The 18,512-nt window shown below is 51.4% G+C and overlaps 1 protein-coding gene across 4 annotated transcripts in view; it reads left to right on the top strand.

The window, feature by feature from the left end:
* IL4R (interleukin 4 receptor) overlaps positions 1-16,634 on the top strand; it is a 49,605-nt gene extending 32,971 nt beyond the window's left edge. For all 4 annotated transcript variants that reach the window (XM_081553393.1, XM_081553392.1, XM_081553394.1 and 1 more), the window contains exons 6-10: positions 6,057-6,213; positions 9,723-9,822; positions 11,901-11,979; positions 12,984-13,033; positions 14,119-16,634. In XM_081553393.1, coding sequence (XP_081409519.1) covers positions 6,057-6,213; positions 9,723-9,822; positions 11,901-11,979; positions 12,984-13,033; positions 14,119-15,640 — 1,908 coding nt within the window. In that variant the 3' untranslated portion in view covers positions 15,641-16,634. The remainder of the gene's footprint in view (positions 1-6,056; positions 6,214-9,722; positions 9,823-11,900; positions 11,980-12,983; positions 13,034-14,118) is intronic.
* Positions 16,635-18,512: the final 1,878 nt, after the last annotated feature.

Genomic DNA, 18,512 nt, shown 5'->3' with positions numbered 1-18,512 from the left:
TATTATCAAAGTTTTGAATGAATATAAATTAGAAATCTGTCAGCTGAGCGTCTTTGTAACAGAGATGAGGGCCTGCAGACTCAGAGCCTTCCCTCAGAAAACACATACAGCTATAATCTAATGCCGTTGCATGGTCCTGATTGCATTTACTTATGAGATGTTCACAGCATCTGATACTTGCCCCCAGTCACAGCAGTGGCAGAGGGGTTCTGTTTTATTTAATTTTTCTTTTTTTATTCGTGATGGTCCTTTTTAAACGAATGTATTTGGAACCAGAGATCAAATGGCCAACATATGTTGGGTCATCGAAAAAGCAAGAGAGCTCCAGAAAAACATCTACTTCTGCTATATTGACTACACCAAAGCCTTTGACTGTGTGGATCACAACAAACTGTGGAAAACTGAAGAGATGGGAATACCAGACCACCTGACCTGCCTCCTGAGAAATCTGTATGCAGGTCAGGAAGCAACAGTTAGAACTGGACATGGAACAACAGACTGGTTCCAAATCAAGAAAGGAGTACGTCAAGGCTGTATATTGTCACCCTACTTATTTAACTTATATGCAGAGTACCCCATACGAAATGCCAGGCTGAATGAAGCACAAAATGGAATTAAGATCTCTGGGAGAAATATCAATAACCTCAGATATGCAGATGTCACCACCCTTTGGCAGAAAGCAAAGAACTAAAGAGCCTCTTGATGAAAGTGAAAGAGGAGAGTGAAAAAGTTGGCTTAAAACTCAATGTTCAGAAAACTAAGATCATGGCATCCGGTCCCATCACTTCATGGCAAACAGATGGAGAAACAATGGAAATAGTGAGAGACTTTATTTTCTTGGGCTCCAAAATCACTGCAGATGGTGACTGCAGTCATGAAATTAAAAGACGCTTGCTCCTTGGAAGAAAAGCTATGACCAACCTAGACAGCATATTAAAAAGCAGAGGCATTACTTTGCCAACAAAGCTCTGTCTAGTCAAAGCTATGGTTTTTCCAGTAATCATGTATGGATGTGAGAGTAGGACTATAAAGAAAGCTGAGTGCCAAAGAATTGATGCTTTTGAACTGTGGTGTTGGAGAAGACTCTTGAGAGTCCCTTGGACTGCAAGGAGATCCAACCAGTCCATCCTAAAGGAAATCAGTCCTGAATATTCATTGGAAGGACTGATGCTGAAGCTGAAACTCCAATACTTTGGCCACCTGATGCGAAGAGCTGACTCATTTGAAAAGACCCTGATGCTGGGAAAGATTGAAGGTGGGAAGAGAAGGGGATGACAGAGGATGAGATAGTTGGATGGCATCACCGACTCGATGTACATGAGTTTGAGTAAGCTCCCAGAGTTGGTGATGGACAGGGAAGCCTGGCGTGCTACAGTCCATGGGGTTGCAAAGAGTCAGACACAACTGAGTGACTGAACTGAACTCAACTGTTTGACATTCTGGGGCTTCCCAGGTGGCACTAGTGATAAAGAACTTGCCTGCCAATGCAGGAGACATAAGAGACGTGGGTTCAATCCCTAGGTGGCAAACATCCCCTGGAGGAGGGCATGGCAACCCACTCCAGCATTCTTGTCTGGAGAATCCCATGGACAGAGAAGCCAGGTGGGCTACAGTCCACAGGGTTGCAAAGAGTTGGGCAAGACTGAAGCGACTTAGCACGCACAGCACACATTGACATTTTGAGAACAGGGAGAGTTGATTTGTCAGAAACCATCAAATAATCTCAGGGCTACACAATGGAAGGTCGAGCCCCCCTCTATTTTAGGTGCAGGTCGGGTTGGAGGCCATTGTCAGCCACTCACGTTTTTGCCTCAGATATTCCCACTGGAAGAACGACGGGTTCCAATACCTGCCCTGCCACTTGCTGCATGATCTTGAGTGTCTTGCTCACCCTCCTCTTGCCTCGATTTCCCCATCTGTAACTTGGCGCTAACGAGAGTGCCCAAGCCTGTAGGGCTATGGAGAGCACAAAGTGGATGACACAGACAGGCGCCCCTGCCTGGCACAACAACGTCATAAACGTCGTCCTCCTTTTCTCCTGGGAGCCTCAGGCCTCAGAATCCCATCCATCTCGTCCTCCCGGACCCTGGTCTGTAACTATTGAGAGTCTGCTGGGGACCACGCCTCGTGTCCCGGAAGCCAGGCCTGCCTGACCTTGGCTGCCAGGGAGAGGCCCCAGATGTCTTAAGCTGCCACATCAGCTCTTTTCCTGCTTCCTCTCTTTCTGGCCAAGCCGGGGAGGTGGTGGGTGTTGATTTACATCTCTCAGGTGTGGTTTTCCTCCTTGGCACTGGGCCAGGATGTGGCACAGGAACAGGAAGGGTAGACGGGCTCATACAGCAGAGGCTCAGAGCAGTCAGGAAGAGGGGGTTGGCACAGATGCCAAAGAAAGAGGCAGTTTGGTCACTAAATCCCCTTCCAATTCCTGGACCGGTGTGGGCTTAGCTCAGGGGATGAGCTGGAGGGGAGAAAAGGGTACCACCTATGGGATCCAAAGGAAAGTCATGTGTTTGCTCATCACAGTTGGATCCAGGTTCCTGGAGTCTTCATCCTTTGGTCCTGCCTTATTCTGTCTTGGCTTCATTCTTTTTTTTTTTAGATTTATTTATTTATGGCTGTGCTGGGTCTTTGTCGCTGCAGGCGGGCCTCCTCTAGTTGCAGCGAGTGGGGGCTACTCTGTAGTTGCTGTGCTCAAGCTTCTCACTGCAATAGTTTCTCTTGTTGCAGAGCACAGGCTCCAGGCGTGCGGGCTCCAGTAGTTGCAGCGTCTGGGCTCCGTAGCTGTGGCTTGCAGGCTCTAGAGAACAGGCTCAGTAGCTGTGGTGCCCAGGCTTAGTTGCTCCACAGGCATGTAGGATCTTCCCAGACCCAGAGATTGAATCCATGTCCTCTGCACTGACAGGCTAATTCTTTACCACTGAGCCACCAGGGAAGCCCTTGGCCTCATTTTTAAGCAGGCTCTTTGCTCACATAGAGGCCAGTATGCCCAATAGAAGCTCCAGCCTTAAAGCCACAGTGGGAAAAGTTCTCTCCAGATAGCCCCAGTAAAAGTCCTGAGGCCAGTGATCAGCTACCTGCCTACATGCCAATCTCTGAACCTGTCACAGGCTGTAGGCAGGAGAGGGGATGCTGATGCAGTGTTCACACTGGCCAGGGAAGGATGACATTCCCCCCTCTGGAGCGGGTCATGTCAACCCCACCCAGACCAGATGGGCCGAGAATGAGGGAGGGGTGGTTCCCCAAAGGAAGTTCTGGGGAACAGGGAATAGAGACTGGGCTGGCTGAAATGCAGCTGGGTTTGGGACCTGGCACCAGACTCCAACCAGCGGACAGAATCGGTCAATGTGCCTGGGCTGTGGCTTAGTGGTCGTGTAGGTGCCCGGGGTTGCCCCAGGCCTCAGAATTCCATTTCCAGCTTCTTTTGTTGGTGGGGCAGAAGCTAGTGAGACATCTTCCCCCTTCTTTCTCTTCCCAAGGACAGAACTGGGCCGGCAAAAATTCCCCTCATTAGTCATTGGCCAGAGATGGTCACATGTTCCTCTCTGACCACTCACAGGCTAGGGAATGAAATAGCCATGATTGGTTTAGACCAATGAGAATTAACCCTGGAATTGGAGACAGAGGCTTACCTACCCTGAGCTTTGACTACCTGACCCCAGTGGTATAGATGCTGGGTGGGTGTCCAGCTGTGTTTGCTACAGTACTGCAGACACCAGCTGTGGCTCAGACTGGTGGGATCAATTCTAAAAATATTAGAAACTCACTGTGGAATTCAGGAGATGGAGCTACTCCTTATCCTGGATGATTTCTGGAAAAGATTCTGTAATGGAGTTTTTTGGCTTGGGCATTGAAGGATGTATAGGAGTTCTTTAGCTAGAAGATAGGCCAGGGAGAAGGCTTGGAGGTATGAAAATTCATGGCATATCTGAGGATTATGGGGCTGTGGGAGTGTGTACAGTGAAAAGGCAGAAAATGAGGCCTCAAGCCTACCGAGGGCCATGAATGCCATGTTCATGATTATTTCTTGAGTGCCTACTATATGCCAGGCATGAAGTATATTATATTGTGACTAATGGCTGGGAAAGCCCTGCAGGTGGAGAGGTGTTTGTCTCTCCATTTAGTGACGAGGGCATCGAGGCTTGGAGAGGTGGGATGACTCACCCAGAGTCCCAACATTGGCAATGGCCAAGCTGGCATTCGAAGCTAGGATTTGGACTCCAGAGCCTGTGCTATTTTCCCCTCCCATGGGATCCTTCACTCAAAACAGTCTCCCAAACACCTGGCCCTTTTGTTAAAAAAAAAAAAAAAACAAAACACACAAATGTACAACAAGTAGTTCCTTGGAAGCTCGATTTCTTGTTTCTTAGTAAAACATTTCTCAATTCCCTAATCCTCTCCAGAGTGTATGATTCCTTCTGTGAACCAGCTCCAGCTGCTGCTTCCGGTTTACTGCAATTTAGAAAGAAAGGGACACTGACAGTGAGAGTGCCCTTCTCTCCCTGCCCTGGGTCTCCTCCTGCCACCTCCTCCCCATCCCCAGCCTCCCTGCAAAGTTCCAGCTGCCCCCACCCCCCGTTTCTCCAGCAGGCTGTTAGGACTTTGCTTCCGTTTTGTGTACAACCTCCCCTTAGCTAACTTTACACCAGACCGTGTGGTGCACCTGGTAAAGAACTCGCCTGCCAATGCAGGAGATGTAAGAGACGCAGGTCCTATCCTTGGGTCGGGAGGATCCCCTGGAGGAGGGCATGGCAACCCACTCCAGTGTTCTTGCCTGGAGAATCCCATGGACAGAGGAGCCTGGCGGGCTCCAGTCCATAGGAGCTCAGAGAGTTGGACACAACTGAGCAAGCAAACATTATAATATTACTGCAAACATGACTGCTTTGAACAGCACATACGTATTGCCCCAGAGTTTCTGGGGGTCAGGAGTCTGGGCATGGCTTAGCTGGGTTGTCTTCTCAGGTTCTCTGAAGGGTGTACACACATGAGCTGGCTGGGGATTCCTTCTGAGCTCCTGTGATGTTGGCAGCATTCAGTTTCTTATGGGCTTTGAACTGAGAGCCCCGGGTTCTTGCTGGCCTTTAGCAGGAGGCCGCCCTCAGCTCCTTCCCTGGCGACCTTTCAAAGCCAGAGTCTCCTGGCAGGTTGGAGTTACAGTCTTCCATAATGGAATCACATCCGTGCAGTTCCTACAGATTCATCACCTTTGCCATATTCTGTGGGTCCAGAATCAGTTACGTGCTCCCCATCCCCCGCCCCAGGCAAGGAGAAGGGGGGGGATGACCCAAGGATGTGACATGAGGTGAGGCTCACGGGGCCATCTCAGAGTCTGTCTGCCACCATCACTAAGCCTTCTCCCTTTCTGTTTTTAACATCAAAGCCAACAGACAACACGTGCTAGTCTTCATCCTGCCCTTTTCGCTTAAGAGCAGATCTTGGAAGTTCCTTCTCATTGAGGGGCTTGGTTGGGCGGGGCTGAGATGATGGGCCATTGGTCCTGGGCTTGACTGGGGAGGCTCTAGAGTGGCCCTTGAAAGAGAGGCACGCGGCGACCCTGTCTGTGCTCAGAAAGATCACTCTTGTGCTCCCTGCATGCCTGGCCCTGTCTGAAGTACTGACCTGTATTAACCCACTTAATCCTCACAACAGCCCTGGGAGGTCGGCACTTTTATTATCGCCATTTTGCAGAAGAAGACATCAAGGCCCAGAGAGGTTATGTCACTTTTCCAAGGTCACACAGCCAGAAAGTGTCAGTAGGAACTCTTACCTGCATTTTACAGATGAGGAAACTAAAACTCAGAAGGGTTCATCAGCCTGCCTCAGTAACAGCAAATGGCTAATCAGTGAGGGGGTGCGGGGGTAGGGAAAGGGCCGGTTCCATGACCCATCTTGCTTGACTCTGGTCACTGTCGTGAAGCTGGCAGAGGCCTAGAGTTGGAGGAATAACCCAATACCCAGGCTGGTGGCTCTTCAGCACTGTGGGGTCAGCGGAGCACAACAGCTGGTTCTGCCCTCCCCGCAAGCAGATGCACTGACAGCTCCCTTTCTTCCACCAGTTCAGAATCTATAACGTGACCTACATGGGGCCCACCCTCCGTGTCGCGGCCAGCTCCCTGAAGTCTGGAGCTTCCTACAGCGCACGGGTGAAGGCCTGGGCGCAGAGCTACAACAGCACCTGGAGTGAGTGGAGCCCCACCGTCAAGTGGCTTAACTGTGAGTATCCTACCGGGAGTCCTGAGCAGTTAGCATCTCTCTCTGTCTCTCTGTTTTTTGGGGGGTTTTGTGAGTGTGTGTGTGTAGGGGTTTTTTTTTTTTTTTTTTTTTGGCCTTGCCTCGCGGCTTGCAGGATCTCAGTTTCCCCACCAGGGCCCAGTGATTGAACCCGGGTCACTCTATTGAAAGCCTGGAACCCTAACCACTAGGCAACCAGGGAACTCTCAGCAGTTAGCATCTCTGCTCCCCACTTTCATTCTGTGGCCAGACACTTACCCCAACCCAATATCTGGTTTCCATATCATAAGATGCCTCTAACTGCAGTAACAGAATTTCCAACTGATGTGGTATACCAGTCAGGGTGTAGGGTAGGTTACAGTAACAAACCCACAAATTCCACAGCTTAACACTATAGGAATGTATTTCTTGCTCAGGTAACAGTTCAAGATGAACTTTGCTGATCGGTAGCTGGTTTTCCTCCCTGTGGCTCCATCATTTTCTAGGACAAAGTTTCTTAGCCTTTCTGTATCATGGACAGTCCAGCAAAGAAAGCCTGTGGACCTCATCTCAGTGTTTTTTAGAGTATAGTTGATTCACAGTGTTGTGTTAGTTTCAGGTGCACAGCAAAGTGATTAATATCTATTCTTTTTCAGGGTTTTTTTTCCCATATAGGTTATTAATGAGTTCTGACTATAGTTCCCTGTGCTATATAGTAGGTCCTTGTTGATTGTCTCTTTTACTTAGAGTAGTGTGCATATGGCCAGTCCCAATCTCTCAGTTCATCCCCCACCCCACACCCCTTTCCCCTTGACAACCCCAAGCCAGAATAATATTTTTAAATGTATGAAATAAAGTACAGAGGATTTCAATGGAAACCTAATTGTATTGAAATGTGGTTATAAAAAGATTTTAAAATATATTTCCTATCTAAGAATATAGGCTTCTTTCATAACACATTAAAAATAGGATCTAGTGGTAGTTCTCATAAATACTGTCATTTCAAAGTAGATGAACCTAAAGCATATTTCATGGTACTCCTGCCATCGGGTGATAAGAGAATACCTGTGATTTCTCCTGGAGCCTGAGTGACTGATGCTGCTGCTATCACTGTAGCTTGCTCTCTCCATTCCTAATGGGAGGAAACGCCAGGTTTCAGAAGTTAGTGAAGGCTTCCCTGGTGGTTCAGTGGTAAAGAATCTGCCTACCAATGCAGGAGACACAGGCTCAGTCCCTGATCTGGAAAGATCCCACATACCATGGAGCGGTTAAGCCCCTCCGCCACAACTATTGAGCCTGAGCTCTAGAGTCTAGGAGCCGCAACTACTGAAGTCTGCGTACCCTAGAGCCCGTGCTCCACAACGAGAGAAGCCACCGCAATGAGAAGCCTGTGCACTGCAACTAGACAGTAGCTCCCACTCCCTGCAACTAGAGAAAAGCCTGTGCAGCAATGAAGACCCAATACAGCCATAAATAAATCAATAAATAAAATTATATTAAAAAAAGAAGTTAGTGAAAATAAAGCTATCATTTCTTTCCCATCAAAGCTCCCAGACCCCTAAATTCCAATGGCAACCATGTTGGAAGCCCCCAAGTGAAGAATCCCTGCTCTAGGGCCCTGGCATCATCTGAATCCAGCCAGCAGAAACAGAATGAGAGTGGGGAGACCACAGCTGCTTCTTAAAAGCCTCAGCAAGAAGTGACACACATCATTTCCTTTCAAGTTCTATTGGTGGAACTGGTCACATGGCCACACATAGCTGCAAGGGGTTCTGGGAAATGTAGTCACTCATCTGGTACTCTGTTCCCCTAAGCAATACTTTGCGACTTTTTCAGTAAAGATATTGAATTATCTCACATAAAATGAAGCCTTACAGGGGAATTCCCCAGCCATCCTCTCTTTAGGATTCTGTGCTTCCACTGCTGAGGGCCCCAGTTCAATCCCTGATCAGGGAACTAAGATCTTACAAGCTGTACTACATGGCCAAAAAAAGAAAAAAAATGAGGTTTAATCAATGAATATTGCTACTCAGTGACATCACTCCAGAGTCGTGTCTTTCCCTCTGCCATCCCTAGCATGGTAGCATTTTATCCTTACCTACTGTCACCTCATGGCCCCAGGCTGTCTACTGCAAACACCCTCATGTCCCAGGCCCAAAGGAAATGGAAGGCTGCCACAAGGAGTACGTCCCACGCACCTTTTATCAGGAAGCAAAAACCTTTCCAGTCCTAGTGGACTTCCCCTTGCATCTCATCAGTCAGGACTGTCACATGTCCTCTCCCAACTGCAAGAGAGGCAGGGAACTCAAATGCCTGAAAAGGGAAGTAGTTTTGGCCCATAATTGGCCCAAACCTCAGGGTGGGCACATCACAGCCTGGAAAAGAAGAAGGGGAGACAGCTGTAGGGTGGGAGAGGCTGCCCGAGGCATCATCTGAACAATGGGGAGAAGGAAGGGCTGTTGTCAACACTCACTGAAGGAAGAGTTCTTCAAAGTGCTAGGCATAATGGTGAGTGGCAGGTACCCCAACCCACCACACGCCCCTCTCAGCATCACTCATCCTGTTCCATCGATGCCTCTTGACCATCTGTCTCCAGCTCTGGGCTGTAAGCCCTGTGAGTGGTGCCTGCTCCATGTCTATGTCTCCATCGTCCAGCATAGCACCAGGCACATAGTAAGTGCTTGGGAAAGTTTTATCAAATTGATTTTCCCCTTTGACCTGGAGAAGGGAAGGGAAATAGATTGTGTGGGACAGACACCATGTGCTGGACACTCATTCATTATTTCCACAAATATTTCTTGAGCTCCTACTGCATACTAGACACTGGCCCAGTGCTAGACACGGAGGGATCAGTAGTGAACAAAATAGACAAGAATCCCTGTTTTTGTGGAACTGACATTTTGGAGGGGGAGACAGAAAATAAGCGAGTAAACAAAAATATAAATGAGATCTAGATCTAGTAAGTCCGAGAAGGAAATAAAGCAGGGAAAAGGGATGGGAGAAGGCAACATTAGAGAAGGGGTGGGGGAGAACTTTCTGGACCTGTCAGTGAACAAGAGGGGGGGCCAGCTCTGTGAATGGATATGCAGGTCCTGCTTCACGTGTATATTAAATCATACAAGCCTCACAACAATGAGTTAAGTAGTTATTAACCCCATTGTACAGATGAGTAAACTGAGGCACAGAGTGGGTGAGCCTTTTGTCCTGGGTTGCCAGCAAGTCTCTGACAGAGTCAGGCTTTGAACCAAGGGCATCCAACTCCAAGTCTCTGCACTTGACTTCAGTGCTTCAGGAAAGAGCGGCAAGTTCAGGATCCTGAGGTGGCCCTGAGCTTTGGAAGAGTAGGGGACAGCGAGGAGGCCAGGGTGGCGAGGGCTCAGAGCGGGCAGTAGGAGCTGAGGCGGCAGCCAGCTCACACAGAGTCTTAGAGGGTCCTGAGGCCTCGGTCTTCTCTGGGAGATGGAGACCAGGCTGGATGTGGCACACAGCTCACGGCTTCCCTCCACTTCCAGACTACGAGGAGACCTTGGAGCAGCGCCTCCAACTGGGCGTCGGCATCTCCTGCGTCATCATCCTGGCGGTGTGTGTGTCCTGCTATATCAGCATCATCAAGTGAGTCCTGGGCTTCTGCGCGGGGGTGCTGCCAAGCCAGCCGCCCTGGAATGTGGAGTGGGCGGGAATTTCCCCTCTCATCTGACAGCTTGTAGCCCTTTCATTCAATGATAGATATTTACTGAGCAGCTACTGTGTGCAAGGCACTGAATGGACAGGGACCTTGTGTCCTTGGGAAGGCAGAAGATGCCAGGCCAACAAGTAACCATGGCTGTTTTCCATAGTGACCCTTGCACTGAAGGAATTAAGCCAAGATGAGCTGGGGGATATTCCATGGGTGCCAGGGTGGGTCCCTCTGAGGGGTGATGACCTGATAGCGGGAAGGAGCTGGCCAGGGCAGGAGCTGGGGACAGGGCCTTCCTTTGGCAGAAGGGAGATGGATCATACCCAGGGTACGACCCAGACATTTGAAGGCAGGTGGTAATAGACAGGAATTCTAGACGGCTGCCTTGCAGAATCAGGAAACCTGGGTTCGGATCCTGGCCTTGGCATTTGGTAACTGTGTGACCAAGTTTCTGAACCTCTGTTCAGCCGTGGGTCCTTATTTCATCAGTCCCAAGGGTCCTAAGGGAGTACTGAAGCACTGGGTGCAAGGGGGCAGAAGGAGCCTTGTTTCCAATGAGCATGAGTCCTCGGAATATGGAGTCTCAGAGCCTCAGTCCTTCCACCTCTGAAATGGGACTAATGGACCCAAGCTGACCACGTAAGGAAGGGTGATGGCAGAGGGCTGATGGTGAGTGAGTATATGCAGTCTGCCAGGCACACAGTAGGTGTGCAGGGAATGCAAGGTCCCTTCTCTATGTCTGTCGCTGATACCTCTGAGCCCTCTGGGCTGGTCTTTCCCCTTCTCTGAGCCTCAGTTTCCCCATCGTCTGTCCTCTCCACCCCCACTCACTGTGTTCTAGTATTCCAACCTCCTTGCTGTTCTTTGGACTCCAACCCAAGCAAGTTCTTGCCCCCGCCCCTTTGCACCCGCTGTACTCTCTGCCAGGAAAGACCTTTCCCCAGGCATGGCTGAGACCCGCACCTCCTCCATCTTCAGTCGCCTCTCGGAAGCCACCTCCTCAGAGAGGCCTTCCTGGATCACACTCTTTATTCCTCCCTAGTCCCTTATCGCCTTTATTTTTATTCCTGGCACTTCTTGTCAGGAATGAATGATGTCATACAATCATTTCCGCATCTGTTTGTCTGTCTCCGTCTTCTAGAAGGTCAGTTCTGTGAGGGCAGGTGTTTCTGCCTGTCTTGTTCCCTGAAGCCTGGCACAGTGAGTGATACCTAGTGGGTGCTCAGTAAATAGGTGGTAACTGACTGAGTGGAGTGGGTTAGCCTCCACTCTGGGTGGAGGCTAATCCAGAGGCAATCTGAGAAGATTCCTGGCCAGCCCTGACCCAGGAAGGGAGGAGGAATCCCTCGGCCTCTCAGGCCATGCCAGACTTCTCCTCGGCACTCTGTCCTCCGCTGCTCCGGAGTAAAGGCTGTTGAAGGGGAAACCCAGGATTCTCTCTCTGCATCCTGTGTGTGTGTTGCGCTCAGCTGCTCAGTTGTGTCTGACTCTTTGTGACCCCGTGGACGGTAGCCCACCAGGCTCCTCTGTCCATGGGATTCTCCAGGCAAGAATACTGGAGTGGGTAGCCATTTCCTCCCGTAGGGCATCTTCCCGACCCACGGATCGAACCCACGTCTCCTGTGGCTCCTACATTGGCAGGCGGATTCTTTACTACTCACGCCACCTGGGAAGTCCCTCTGCCGCTTGGGTCTCCCCTAATTCCCAGGGACTTGTTCCCCCTGGGGCGGAGGCGGCCGCATCCGGAGCTCCACTCTGGGTAGCAAAGTGCTGGACCCAAACCCAGCTCTAATGCCCCCCAGCTGTCACTTCACCTCCCCAGGCCTCAGTCTCCTCATCTGTGTAGTGGGATTAGCGGTAGAACGTGTTTCACGGGGTGAGGGTGAGAGAGCCAAAAATCTATCAGCGTGATCTCTGAGCCCTAATAAGTCTGGGTGACTATGAATCATTTTTATGGGAAGAACACCAACCTGTTAGTGATTCAGGGACCAACAACTTGTCCTTTCTTTTTTAGGATTAAGAAAGAATGGTGGGACCAAATTCCCAACCCAGCCCACAGCCCCCTCGTGGCTGTTGTCATCCAGGATTCTCAGGTAGGAGAAGGGGCGGGTGAGGACGCTTTGGGTCGTGTGTATCGGGAAATACAATTCAAGACACATGGGCTGTTAAGGCTATCTCATGACTTTGGGGGTTGCACGTGGGAGGTCAGGAAGATTTCAGGGTAGGTTGAGTCAACAGCTAGAGGCTTTCACTCCCCTTCCTTTGGCTTCTAGGACTGTTCTTTCAGCTTGGGGGGGGGGGTCCTCTGGAATCGGATTTCTTGCTTTTTTGTTGTTGTTGTTCTGAGGTCTCTGAGGTCCTCTGCATATCGTCTCCTAGGGAGGTACCTGTACCACGTAGGGCAGGAGGTCACAAGGAGTTGAAGAGGGAACAAGTTTTCTGTTTCTTCCTCTTAAGAGCAGGAAACTGCCCCCGAAGCACCAGCAAATCCCTCCGTTCTCATTGACTTGAATTACATCACAGCCTCTTTCATAAACCACTCACCTATAAGGAGTGGGAATACTTGAGGCCATCCAGATGGACACTCCTGAGCTAGGAGTGGGGCCAGCTTCCCCACTGAGATGGCCACATGGAATTTGCCTGAGCACCATCAGGGTTCTCTAGGAAGGGGAATGGGGGGGATACAAGTCCTGTCTAGAACAGAAGGTCTGTGAGTCCTCAATTCTCCAGGGACCCTGAGGCAGGCTCTGGAGTCCAGTGGTGCTGGCTTTGAACCCTCACTGTCACTTATCTGCAGGGTAGACTTAACAAGTTGCTTAACTTCTCTGAGCCTCAGTTTCTTCATGGGGGTTACACTAATGGTTATAACAGGGCTGATGTTGGAATTCACTGAGACAATTCGAAGGAAGTGACTATTACAGCACACAGTGTCATTTATGTATCAGTTAGCTTTTGCTGTATAACAAATCATCCCCAAATTTAGAAATTTTGATGATGTCAAGTCTCCTCAAGGCAAACAGGTTCTGAGCATCGCTGGATGCCAGGCTGGGTGGGAAGGCCTCTCTGCTCTGTGTCACTGGCTGTCTCCGTGTTTTAGGTGTCACTGTGGGGGAAGCGGTCCCGAGGCCAGGAACCAGCCAAGTGCCCGTATGTATATGAACTTAGATTATAGCCTACGTGGATTTGGAAGGGGCTGGAATTAGGGTGGGGGGCCCCATCTTGAAACTGGAGTCACACCGCCCTTGATGTCTGCCTTTCCGTCCTGGGTGTTCAGCACTTGCCCTGTGACACTGGGTTTTGAGGGGTGGCAGGGGGAGGGATGGTCTGAGTGGGTCGACTGCCAGCTGAGCCCCCTGAGTTTCATTGGGGGCGGGGTGCTCAGTGAACCCCTTTGGGATGCCCAGTCTGTCTTGAGCAAGGCTGATGGCGGTAACAAGCAAGGCAGCTGTGCATGCATGCTTGCTAAGTCACTTCAGTTGTGTCCGACTCTTTGCGACCCTGTGGACTGGACTGTAGCCCACCAGGCTCCTCTGTCCAAGGGACTCTCCATGCAAGAATACTGGAGTGGGTTGCCTTGCCCTCCTCCAGGGGATCTTCCTGACACAGGGATCGAACCCACATCTCTGATGTCTCCTGTACTGGAAGGCAGGTTCTTTACCACTATTGCCACCTGGGGAGTTGATTAGAGGTCAGACAAGAAATCCTGGCAAGGCTTTATTAGAGCTCCTGCTGCAGTGGGGAGCGGGGGTGGAGCAAGTAACAGGTTCCCTGGCTCACTACCCAGGGAGGGGCGAATTGGTTCGTCATAGAGGGTGAGGGTGGGGGTGTGTCCAGGGCTTGAGCTGGAGAGGTGGCATAGGTGTTTTGCCTGACTCTCTGGTGGTGTGGTGTTCAGGGGGCATGCACAGTACCCTGCTTTTGTTCCCGACACCGTTTTGTTCCCAGCTCTTGAAAAGTGGCAGTTGAGGTTTTGGGTCTTTTTGAATCTTTTGTCTGTCATTTGCCCCACTGCAGCATGCACATAGTTATTTTTACTTCCATATAGTTTCTTAATGTTTTGTTGCTCGAGGAGAGGTTTGTTCCAGTGCAAGCATTGCAGCACTGCAGCAAAGGGTCCCAGGCCCCGGCCCGTCTCCACATCAGTTCAGGGTGATTTTGAGCTGGGCTTTGAAGGGTGAATAGGAGTTTTTCAAGAGGAGAAAGTGAACTCCGATTAAACTTTGTTTTTGTAGACACTGGAAGACTTGTCTTGCCAAGCTCCTGCCCTGTTTACTGGAGCATGGCATGGAGAGGGATGAAGACTTCTCTAAGGCTGCTAGAAATGGGCCTTCCCAGGGTCCTGGGAAAGGAGCATGGCGCCCTGTGGAGGTCAGCCAGACGATCCTCCGGCCAGAGAGCATCAGCGTGGTGCGGTGCGTGGAGCTGTTTGAGGCCCAAGTGGAGAAGGAAGAAGAGGAAGTGGAGGAAGATAAAGGGAGCTTCTGCCCATCACCTGAGAACAGCGGGGGCCTCTTCCAGGAGGGCAGAGAGGACATCGCGGCCCGGCTGACAGAGAGCCTGTTCCTGCACCTTCTCAGAGATGAGATTGGGGGCTTTAGTCCACAAGGTGTGGAGGAGTCCTGCCTTCTAACCCCTTTAGAAAATGCAAGTGCTCCGAGGCCCGGGGCCGAGTTCCCGAGGGTGGGGCCCCAGGAGGCATCGTCTGAGGACAAGGAACAGCCTCCAAACCCAGAGTCAAGTCCTCTGGCCACTCTGACCCAGAACCCAGCTGGCCTGGCTCTTCCAGAGATGCCCGCTGTCATCTCAGACAACCCCGCTTACCGCAGCTTCAGCACTTTCCTGAGCCAGTCCTCGGGCCCTGGAGAGCTTGACTCGGACCCACAGCTGGCCGAACACTTGGGGGAAGTGGACCCCGACATCCCCGCTGCTCCCCAGCCGGAACCAGAGACCTGGGAGCAGATCCTGCGTCAGAGGGTCCTCCAGCACAGGGCGGCCCCCAGCCCTGCCTCGGCTCCTAGCAGTGGCTACCGGGAATTTGTGCAGGCAGTGAAGGAGGGCGGCGCCCAGGACAGCGGGCTGGCCGGCTTTGGCCCCTCTGAGGAGGCAGGCTACAAGGCCTTCTCCAGCTTGCTTGCCAGCGGTGACAGCTGCCCTGCGACTTCTGAAATTGAGCCCAGCGGCGGGGAGGGGGGCTACAAACCCTTCCAGAGCCTCGCTCCTAGCTGCCCCGGGACCCTTGCCCCCATTCCCGTCCCCCTGTTCACCTTCGGCCTGGACATGGACCCCCCTCACAGCCCTCAGGACTCACAGTGGCCTGAGTTGGAGCCAGCAGTCAAAGGAGACGATGGACAGAAACCCCTCTTCACCCTGGTGCCGGCCACAGACCCTCTGAGGGACGACGCGGGCAACGGCATCGTCTACTCAGCCCTCACCTGCCACCTGTGTGGCCACCTGAAGCAGTGCCATGGCCAGGAGGAAGCTGGCAAGGCGCAAATTGTGGCCAGCCCCTGCTGCGGCTGCTGCTGTGGGGACAGGTCCTCGCCCCTGCTGAGTCCGCTGAAGGCCCCGGACTCCCCGCCCCAGGGGGCTCCACTGGAGGCCAGCCTCTCCGCGGCCTCCCTGGCACCCTTGGGTGTCTCAGAGGAGGGGAAGTGCCCTCTGTTCAATGCCCCCAGCCATGCTCAGAGCTCAGGCCAGGCGCCTGTAGTGGCGGCCATGTTCTCCTCAGGGCCCACGTGCATGGACGCTTCCTAGGTGCGTGCCTGCTCCTTGCTGAAGTCTACAGGGGAGAGGGGGCCTTAATCGGGCCTGCGAAATGCCTCCCCCTGGAAGGCCGCCAGGTTGGCAGAGTTCCGAAAGACTCTGAGAACTCTGGAATGAAGTTGTCAGATGCTGGGTCTACAGGGACTGGATGTCCCCAGCTCCCCTCACTGGCCCGGGCTCGCCACCTCCCCTGGGAGTGGGGGGCTCCAGGCAGCTGTGCCCACAGAGGCACCTGCAGTCATCTGGAGATTCCCTGGGCACCTTGGCTTGTGCACGAGCTGTTGGCCACTTCATCGGTGCACAGCTGCGCCAGCAGACTGTCCCTGTCACACTCAAGGCGTATTCTGTCACTCTGTTAGCCAGTTCTTGCCCAGACTCCGGAGCAGGTACCACCATCTCTCTAGATTGGATGCTGAGCCTAGAAACTCACCAAACCAACAGGGGAATTTACTTGGGAGGCCTTGGGAAATTGAGGTGCAGGAAGGGTGGTCATCTGCCCAGAGATGTCTATTCATTCAACAGAAGTTGACGCTGGGGGCAAGGTCTGAGCTGCAGAGGGGCGCTTAATTAAGCGGAGTTAACCAAGGACGTGATAAATTGTGATTCCTGCGACGTGACAGCTTGTGGCCAGCTTCCCACGCAAGGCTGGGATTCCTGTGAAGCATTGGATCCCCAGAAGAAGCATGCCTGGCGACCTTGGGGCAGGTGTGTGCCCCCACAGATGCCATTGCTGGCATCACTGATTCAGAAGGGGTGGCTCAGGTCCCCTGATCCAGCGAGCTGGGTCGACCAAGACTCTGACACCAGGCACATCACCCACACATCATCAACACCCGCCTCAGACTGAGGAATACTTGTCTGTGTGCATCTCAAAAATTATTTCATCACTCGGTGTTTGTGTTTGCTGAGGAGGGTGGAATGGGAAGAGATGGAGATTTGTATAAATAAAGGTTCTTTATCTCTCCCCCCCCATTTATTAAACAAACATCCTTGCAAGTGTTTTATCTCTATTAACTCACAGAATCTTCCCATCCGGAGGAACTGAAACCAGCCCAAGAGGTTAAGCAACTTGCTGTCTCTGCTTGGGTTTCCCCGAGACCGGGATTCAAGTGAAGTTCATTGAAATAGGAGGTGATCCCAGGAAGCCCTGCTTGGAGAATGGGGAAGGGAGCAGGGAAGGGCAGGAAGCAATAGAGGTGTTATCATCACAAAGAGGCCCAGCGCAGGCAACAGCTGCTTCAGCTGCTGGGAGCTTCAGAAAGTCAGGCACAGCTTATGCCTAGAGGTGGGGAGCTGGGCTGTTTATCCACACACTCCCATCTGTCCTTGGTTGAGGGCTGTGTCCAGGGGCATTAACTCCCCCGCACTTCCAGCTGCTACAGGAAAAAAGTCCTCAGGTTGAGAGTACGGGGCTGTTTGAGCAGCCTCTGGCACAGGGAGGAGATGTGGGCAGGGCTGTGCTGGCAGCTGCTGCTTTGCCAGGGTCACTTAGCCAGTGGCAGACCGAAGCTGAACCCAGGCAGGGTCTCTATTGTCCAGGCCCTTTGTAGGTGATCCGTGTTTGACATCTGGGTGGTCAGTGTATGGTGTGGGTCTCAGACATGCAGGCAGGGGATCTTAATTAAGCTCCTTTGTCTGCAATCATTCTATATTTCTGAGTCACCGCCCTGACTGCCATGCTTGCGAAATGAGAGGCTGTTCCATGTTCCTTCCGCTCTGGCATTATCCATAATACACTATGGAGGTGATGGGGAGCTCATTACCTCACATGCAGCCTGATGTTTGTGAGAACTGTCTCCTTTATGCTGAACCCGAATCTATGCCTTTAGCTGCCTGAATCACCACCCTCCACACAGTTTGCTGATGGAGAAACGGCTCTAGAAGAGAAAAGAGACTTGCCCAAGGTCATGCAGCGAGCTGCAGCAAGCAACAGAACCCAAACTAGTCCTCCGCATCTGTTGTCTTCAAGAGAGCTTTGTAATAAAATGTAACAAAATAAAACTATTTAGGACCAAGCAATATGCTAAGTGCCATCCACTGACTATGTCACAGCTCTAGCAAGCAGGTTATTATCCCAATTTTACAGATAAGGCGTCTGGCCCAGAGAGGTTGAGGTTTAGCTTAGGGTCACACAGCTGGAAAGTCTGGGAACTAGGATTTGAATTCAGGTCTGACTGCTGGGTTCCCAACCACCATGATGTACCGTCTCATGAACAGCATGGCACCAACTCGAATGTCAGCTCTGATCCACTTAGCCTGTGAGTCATCTTAGAAAACTGAATTTTAAAACTAAGCATCCAACAGAGAAAAAACACTCTGGTGAGTGCCAGAGAGTTGGTTGCGTTGTAAAGCCAACAGAACTGAGACTGACTGGTTCTCTCCCCAGGATGTTGTGAGACCCAACTTGTCAGCTGAGGCTCATAGTACAGAATCCTCTGGGCTTCGGGAAACTAGAATGGAGAACTACACAGAGACACTTTTATAGACACATCTATTTTTTCTTACCTTGAGCACATGATGGGATCTTAGTTTCCCGACCAGGGATCAAACCCACGCCCCCAGCATTGGAAGTGTGGAGGCTTAACCACTGGACCACCAGAGAGGTCTAATCTCTTATCCGGATTTAAATCCACCCTCCTGGGTTTAGGGAAGCTGGTGGGAGGCCACAGTTCTGGCTTCCCCACCTCCCTTCTCCATCTTAACACAGGGAAGGAAGAAGCAGAGAGAGCAGGAAAGCCACACATCCCACCAATATTTACTGAGAACCTGCTATGTGCTAGGCACCATGCTGAGTGTGAGGAAACAAAGTCCCTTCCCTTCTGGATCTTACAGTTCAGCGGGAGAGACAGATATTAAAAAGACA

This window comes from Giraffa tippelskirchi, chromosome 13, assembly GCF_054371585.1.
Source record: "Giraffa tippelskirchi isolate mGirTip1 chromosome 13, T2T-mGirTip1v1.2.pri, whole genome shotgun sequence".
NCBI lineage: Eukaryota > Metazoa > Chordata > Mammalia > Artiodactyla > Giraffidae > Giraffa > Giraffa tippelskirchi.
Note: the sequence above shows the minus strand (reverse complement) of the source record. Positions and strands in the feature narration are given on the sequence as shown.